Source organism: Protobothrops mucrosquamatus, unplaced genomic scaffold (genome assembly GCF_001527695.2).
Source record: "Protobothrops mucrosquamatus isolate PMUCROS unplaced genomic scaffold, P.Mucros_1.0 scaffold9706, whole genome shotgun sequence".
Taxonomy (NCBI): Eukaryota; Metazoa; Chordata; class Lepidosauria; order Squamata; family Viperidae; genus Protobothrops; species Protobothrops mucrosquamatus.
In genome coordinates this window covers 1-8,564 of record NW_015395494.1, presented here as the reverse complement: position 1 = coordinate 8,564, position 8,564 = coordinate 1, and the positions used below count along the sequence as shown (strand labels likewise).

The 8,564-nt window shown below is 36.7% G+C and overlaps 1 protein-coding gene across 1 annotated transcript; it reads left to right on the top strand.

Moving 5' to 3' along the window:
• Positions 1-610: 610 nt before the first annotated feature.
• On the top strand, positions 611-4,135 carry LOC114923739 (monofunctional C1-tetrahydrofolate synthase, mitochondrial-like; the record flags this gene model as incomplete). Its single annotated transcript, XM_029287083.1, has 3 exons — positions 611-735; positions 1,889-1,989; positions 3,996-4,135. Coding segments are annotated over 3 exons (366 nt in total), but the record flags the coding sequence as incomplete, so codon positions are not given.
• Positions 4,136-8,564: the final 4,429 nt, after the last annotated feature.

Here is an 8,564-nt window from a genome sequence, read left to right as displayed (position 1 = left end):
TATTGTTGTGGTCTACAAGTCTGTTCATGACCTATGGGTTTTCTAGTGGAACATGTTGTCCAGATTTCATGTACAACATTTCGTTCATTTATCTGATGTGTTGGACTTTTTCCTTGCAGAAATTATGATTTTATCTTTGTTGCCTTCTTTTTACTGAATAGATCAAATGTTCCTGACAGTAATTGTGCAGCTTTGCTATAACTGCTCTTTCTGTTGTCTGTCTGAACTTGCGGATTGCTGCAGATTCAAGCTTTGTACTGGTATCTGACTCCCACACATCTCCTTGATCTCCTTTCATGTGACCTCATTCTTTTATGAGGTTCTTTTATCATGGAACACCATTTCTCAGTTGGACACTGGAATGATTCATGTAATAGTTCATGTGACTGGCTATAAGTGACATAAGCACAAAAGGGCTGCAGTTGATCTTTTTTTTAACAAATGATCATAGCTGTGAGTATATTTCTTGCAAGCGAAAGAGTATTTGCCATTAGGCAGCTTCTTCATGTTTTAAATTTCCAATAACTTTATATACCGTATATGAAAACATTTTAATTGGTAACATGGTTCTTTTAAAATTTGGCTTTGTTAACCTTATATTACTTTTTAGGTCATAGGTGAAATTACAAAACTCAATGAGAATCCTAGAATTCATGGCCTTCTCCTCCGCCTTGGTAGAGAATCATACACAAGCAAAATATTGAATGCTGTGAAACCAGAGAAAGATGTGAATGGGTAAGTTCAACTTTGTAAATTTCGCTGAGCAGACCTGGATTTTACATCTTTAGAAAAGTCGTGCGAGAATATGGATTTCATACTTCCTAAGATCAGATGAGTAGGAAAAATAAGCTAGAAGTTTTCCAAAATTAAATATAAAGCTATTCTGTAAATCATGTTGGTTAGAACACGAGCTTGGCATTCTGCAAACCCACAAAAGAGAGTGCGCAAAGATATCAGATGCTGTTTTCAAGGCCCTTCTTAAAATCTTTTATCCTGTTCCAATGCTAAACTGTACCAGCAATGACAAAAGCCAATTATTTAAACAATAAAAACAAGTCAGATATATCTAATATACAAACAAATAACAGATTTCTCTCAGTCATATCTAGATGTTTCAGGGATATTCTTCATTCCCATCTCCTTGGGGCCAAGCAAAACAGGTGTGAAAGCTTAGGTAGCATTGTGACAAAGGGATTAAGAGCTTTGCAGCTGACTTTAAGAGATACAGGCTGAAGAACACTGGGAATAACTTGCCTATCCAGTGATTTACAGAAGTGAATTTAGACCAGGGGGGCCTCACTAGGCTTTGACCAGCATATAAACTGCTATACTTAAAAAGTGGAGTGGACTGGACCTGGGGGGGGGGGTAGTTTTAAGAGGCAGAAATTAGAATCTAGAAAAGGTTCCACAAAAAGAGCGAAAATGCTGGCTAGGAAAGCCAGAGGCTAGAATAAAGGAGTTAATGGTTGCTTGCAGGTGTTGGGGTGCAGTTTTTAGTTTTCAGTCCTGATTTGTCACTCCTACTTTTTTCCTCCAAATTGTATTCAAACTAATTGCCTGGGCTGTTGGGACCAGGAGTGGGAGGGACAGGGAGAATGAAGGACCGAAGACACAAATAAGATATCTTCAGATATTGAAATGATTCACTGAGAGAAATAATTTTTTTTTTAACATCAGCAGACCAAGGGTAGGCAATGTAAGACTTCAAGGTTTATGAATATGTGAGGACCCTGCTGGGCAGAGCTGGACAAAGTTTTTATGATTAGCTTGTTACTGAAGCCTTTGCATTGTCCTTGTATCGTGTTTTTTCTTCTAAAAACAAAACCAAAGTTTTTGCTTGCATTTTCATACATAAATTGCTGAGGACTGTCCCTTATTTTTGTTGCAGAATAACAGATTTTAATTTGGCAAGATTAGTGCATGGAGACATACATGAATGCGTGGTTCCTCCTACTGCCAGAGCAGTGATCAAACTTCTGGAAAACCAAGGTACAACACAGTAGTAAATTATATTTATTATCTCAGATCACTGTTCTTAGCTTGTCTTGACTCACGTTTGACCTGCCTGAATGAAATATAACTTCCCAATGATAACTTCTCTATTTTAAATAAGCAGCCAACCTTGCAAATTCGTTGTTCACCTAACTCAGAATCAATATTATTTACTAAAAGTAAATGGTACAAATGTAGTGTCCTACTAATTGCGATGCTCATTTGCAATGGAACTGGCAGTGGTTTCTGCTATTCCACTTATTTGTATCTGAATTGCTAATGGGCATAAAATATTGATGCTACTCAGAGAAAAAGGAAGAGAAAGCTGTTGCTTCTACCTTCCCTTTACAGTACTGACAAACAGAAAAAAGAACATATAAAAAGAAGAATTAAATTGCCCAATCCTTCTTCTTTCTTTATTAGTTTGCCTGTGAGCTTCCCATTGTTTCCTGCACAATCTCCACTAGGAATAAATTGTGGGTTGTAAGTTTGTGAGTTCATTCATGATCATCGAAATAATCACTGGCAAGAAGATATGATATTTAGGTGCGTGCATGTCTCAAACATGATCTGAACAAACTGTTTGCTGTTTCTTAATGTCACCCGACATTTTCTAGGTTTCTACGGGAGTCTGAAAAGTAGGTGCCATTTGTTAAAGTTAATGGGACTAATGAATAGCAGAAAAGTGCTTCATGAATAAATATGCACAAAATTTTTCTGCTTATTTACTTCTACACGATAGAGTTCTTCATGAACATCTAAGTCAGCTGTGAGTTTACACATAATAAGCCATTAAAAATTGGCAGAGAATTAAGAGTGTCTCATTATATTTTTGACTCTTAATATACTGTGATCATCACAGATATTAAGGCATTTTGTATTTGAAGCTGAAAAGCTACTTTGGAGTGGGCATAGGTGCATGTACAGGACCTAACTTAGTGGCACTTACTGAAAAAAGCTGCGTGTTTTCCTGGGCTCACGAGTAGCTGTGCAATCCCAAGAAAATACAGGCTTGAATTAAGGAGGGTAGCATTTCCATACACTCTAAAAGCATCTTATTGAATTTGTTCGCCCTTAGGTCAAAGTCCTATTTTAGCCATATTGGTTTTAAAGCACTATTTCCAGTGCTGCAAATCTTTAATGTTAAAAATGCTGATTCATACTTGGGGCGATGCTAGAGTGAGAAAGGAAGAACCAAACTTCTGAATGCCCTGCACCTCAAAATGGAAATGAGTTTTATGTATATGGAGTAGATGAATGAATGAAAGAGAGGACATTACAGCACATGAAAGAGTGTGATATAGAATGACCTCTGTTCAATAGAGGGTGTAGAAGTAAGAAATTGCAATTGTAAATTAAAGAAATACGATACCATGTGTATCTATTTGGCATTGGATGCAATTAAGGTGATTAAACAAGCAACATCTATAAGTAAAATATGTATTATCTTTAATTCAGTATATTATATTTTTATTTCACCTTTTTAATATATATGTAATTGAAGGTGGTGAACATGCCTAATCTTCCTTCTATTTTTCCCACAACAATCTATGAGTTGGGTGAGATTGAGAGAGAGTGACTGACCCAAAGTCACCCATCCGGCTAAGGGAGGCCGAGAATTCACAGGCCCCTGGTTTCTCAGCCAGCACCTTAACTACTACACCAAACTGGATTTCATTAATGTTGTTAAAGTTGTCATTAATAGTTCTGCTATTCACATCAAAACCACCATTCCTCCTATACATGCATAACAACCTACTTCTAGTCTATTAGTCTATCAAACTTAATCAGGTATTGCCTGCTCTTCATCACAGTAGTCTTGGTCATAGGAAGAATTCCTAAACTCTAGTGTTGGTCTATCCTGTTATCCTATAAGTTGTTCACATGAGAGATCAGTTTAGGAACACTGAGCTCCCATGATAATATGTTTTGTTTCATTTTGTTTCTCTAGTAATTTGCTGTTACTGTAGATAATGAGAACAATTGTTATCTTTTGCTTTCAGCACGTACTACCCTAGATGGGAAAAAAATATTACTTTTGGGCGTCCAAGGACCTTTGAAAGTTTCCTTGCAGTGTCTTCTTCAAAGAAAAGGGGTCATGACTATGAGCTTGTCATGGAACATGAAGCAACTCCAGACAATGGTAAATATATCAAGGGTGTAATACTTTTTTCCCTACTTTATTTGCTACTTGTCATTTTTATAGATCATTCAGAATTTTGAATATGTTACAAAAGCATTTGTTCCTTCAAAAAATGTAGCATAAAAAAACCTATAAACAAAGTATATATTACTTCATCTCTAGATTTACTAGCTGGGTCCACATTTCACTATGTCCTAGTTTCTAACCATTTTTAATAAGTTCCATTTGGTTGAGTGCATATATTGCAGTAAAGGCATAAATTATGGATTGCAAAATTCACTGCACTGTACTGCAGCGCATATACCACTAGCTTTCTACAGACGCACACACACACACACACACACACACACTGTTATTAAAATTTCTCTGCCCATTCCCACATCATTAGTAGACATTTTACCAAAGTATTCTGATTCATATATTTATTCTATTTTCTGACCTTGCTGTATACATATCTTGCTGTATACAGATAGTTCTCATTTAGCGACCACAATTGGGATTGGCAACTTCATCACTAAGCAAAGCAGTTACTTAGTGGGAAATTACATGACGAGAACTGTGCTTTCTTTTTCCTCATTCCCAGACACCTTGAAATGGTCATCCCTTGCGTATTGGGGTAACCAGCTTGACACTGACAAGATTAATCAGTTTCACACCTGCTGGGATAATGAACAAGAATGGAATTAATCTTTCTATTTATATTCATTGGGGAGGAAGGGACTATATGAGAGTAAAAAAAGGTCCACAATGGGGAATACACATCAAAAGCAATATGCTGGGTCTAGCAGCCACAGCACACTATGCAAACAGCCTGTTGTATTCTCCATTGTCAGCATCCTTATCTTCCTCTCTACTGTATTCCATGTTGAGCCATTCACAAAGCATTCATTTTATTCCCCTACATGCCTTACTTCTTTCATATACTCAGCCACCGATCTTCAACTCCGTATTTACATAAGCCTGTTCACTTATTCACATGCTTTTTCTAAATGAGCAAAAAAAAAAGTATCCTATTCATATATTTCTTAGTGACCTGCTCTTAACCCTTTGAGGTAATCCAGACAAGAAGCATGCAATGAATACTAACTTTATTATTATTATTATTAATAATAATAATAATAATAATAATAATAATAATAATAATAATAATAATAATAAAGTAAGTTTAGAATTGTAAGAATCTTGCAAGCTGAAAGTATCTCTCCCGTCCCTCATTTTTACTCTCCCAAAACAAGGGAGGGTATCTTTTCAGATGTTTTTTCCACTCGTCATTCTGACTCAAGTTTCAATTTTCAGACCAGGGTCTGTTTACTGTTCCCCCTACTGAGGAGCAAAATCTGATCTGTTCACCACTTGCTTGACATAAACTGCATTGTACTTGCCAATATATGTTCATTGTCACTGTCATACTTTATCAATCAAATATGTTGAAACATCTTCCCAGAGACACCAAATGAATCCCCTTGTTGTTGATGATGATGTTGATTTTCATTCATTGGCAACAGGGCCAAGGAAGTGTCAGTGCTGATGAAGCCGAGGGAAGCTTTGTCATTGTGGACTTTTTTTAAGTTTTGGCTCCAGCAATTGACTTGAGGATACTGAGTGCAAATTCTGGCATTCTGTGTAATGCAAAAGCATTGCAATTTCTCTGGCTCAGTCAGAATCCAGCTTCCAGTACTCCACAGGTTTCCAGCAGGGGGCAGCCAAGTCAAATAAGGTGGCTGATCTTTTTCTATTTGGAGTTCATAATTGACACTATAAAATATGTTTCCCCTAAACTGAACAGCTGTGATGCTAAGATATGCCTCCATTGGAAAGATTCTGTTTTTACAGCTGCTTATATTACTGTATCATTTTGTACAGGGAAATTCAGAAAAGCATAATTGTTGTCCCCAATATCGAAACAGCCTCCTTAAATTTAAAAATTCTGGCAACTGTCCTAACTGGTTTACTCTTCATGGCATCAAATTGTACTTAGATATTTATTTTGATAATTGTGCAATTATAATAAAAACATTTTTTTTATTTTATTACAGTAATATAGAATTAGAAATAAAAAAAACAGGAAAAAAAATCCTCAAATAGTGTAAGAAACTTTCCAAATGAAAAAAACTGAAGTGGAAAACAAAACAATATATATATATATATGTAGCCACGTGTAAGATAGTCCTCAACTTATGACCACAATTGAGCCCAAAATTTCCATTGCTAAGCAAGTAGTTGTTAAGTCAGTTTTGCCCCATTTTACAACCTCTCTTGCCACAGTTGTTAAGTGAATCACTGCAGTCATAAGGTTAGTAACATGGTTCTTAAATAAATCTGACTTTTCCCTCGATTTTGCTTGTCGGAAGGTCGCAAAAGGTGATCACCTAACCCCAGGACACTGCGACTGTCATAAATATGAGTCAGTTGCCAAGGGTCTGAATTTTGATCACATGACCCTGGGGATCCTGCAACCATCCTAAGTGTGAAAAACGATCATGTCACTTTTTCCAATACTGTTGTAATTTCAAGCAGTCACTATACGAATGGTGGTAAATTGAGGAATACCTGTATATACATAGACGTCTTAATTTTTTATCTTTATCAAACTTTTTCAGATTGGCTTCTCTTTTCAAGAAAATATGGTCATAGGAGTAAAATCTAATTGTTGCCTGAAAAATCTTTTGAAGGATACTTACAGATTAAAATTCTTTGATGCCTAGTTAGAAAAACTTAAAATTAATAAAAATTGAATTCATGTGCTGAAATTGAGTGCCAATCAAATCATACATTCTTTGACCTTCAGTACAAATTGTTATCATGCATTCCAAATTATTCAGTGCAGTTTTTTCGCATGCTGGAATGGTACCATTCCCTTAAGATAGCGCATCATTTCTAGAAAAGACTGCATGAAGCTCAGAGATTTGAATTGCCAAAGGTCCAAGTGAACCATAAGAATGTTTTACATAAAATTGAGAAAAATGTGAATAATTGCACTTTGAATTGTTATACTGCAACTGTTGTAATCACAGTGACAGCATTTCTAAAAGAATACTGTTAGTGTCTAAATTAGTTCCACATCATGAGAAACAAAAGATTCCACATCGTGAGAAAAAATCATATTGTCCTTTAAAGTGCTTGAGTTCAACTCTCGTAGGTATAAAGGAGTGCATAATGGATGGGAAATCACCACGAAAATGTGAAATATCCAAATTCTCAGTGAAAATGCTACCAATGCTACCTTTCACAATTCAGGTTGCAGTTTATGTATCACCACAAAGAGCCTTTGATCTTAGTCCCCACTTGATTTCTTCTCTTGATTGTGATCAAAGCACTGTCAATGTTAAACATGTCGAGCTCTACATTTGTGTTGGCATGGTGAGGAGACCTTTTCTATGGAGACCTTTTCTATCAGGAGACCTTTTCTATGGAGATGAATAATAAAAAAAGGTAATTTCTGCTGCTTCCATAATCAAAAAATGATTTTTAAAAAAGAAGAAAAAAACATAGTTTTAATTAAGGTTGTTTAGTAAGTATCCATCTTGGAATTTATTTGTTTATGACGGTACTTTTCCTGCTGGAAACTCATTTTTCAGGAATGGGATTTACTAATATGAAAAATAGTGTAGGGAAAAAAAACTATTCCCCTCTTCTTTCTGTATTCCATTGTTATGGGATATTTGAAGATGCCTTTGGCTACATTAAAGGTGGTGAAGCGGCTCAGCGGTTAAGACACCGGGCTTGTTGGCTTGAAAGGTGCAGCCCAGGTTCAAGACCCGAGTGCCACGCGACGGGGTGAGTTCCCATTCTTTCCCTAGCTCCTGCCCACCTAGCAGTTTGAAAGCATGGAAATGCGAGTAGATAAACAGGTACCACTTTGGTGGGAAGGTAACAGCGCCCCACGATGTCATGCTGGCCACATGACTGTGGAAAGATCTTCGGACAGTGCTGGCTCAATGGCCTTGAAACCGAGATGAACACTGCCCCCTAGCAACGACTAGTGGAGTACAATCCGCAGGGACTCCTTTACCTTCCCTTTGGCCCCATTAAGGGAAAAATAAAACTGTTGTGAAATACTACTGCAAATCTCTGTGTAGTGTGAATTTTGGTTTTGAGATTCATACTTTTAAACCTACATTTCTTTTAGTTTTTGTGTACATATATATCTCTTTAGCTTAAAGATCAACATTTGTCTTCAAATATAGTTAATCCTTCCAATCTAGTAATCCTCGGATATATGGGGACTGCAAGTCTCAGAATCCCCAGTCAACAGTGCCTCCACATCTGGAGGATATCTGGTGGGAGAGGCCCAGGGATCAGCTTCATGTCATCCTATGTCAGCCAATTATGTGGAACTGAATGAGGACTTGGACATCAGGGACAGACACATTGTACCTGTCAATGTGATAAGAACAAGACTAAGCATTTCTTGATGACTTGTGGAATT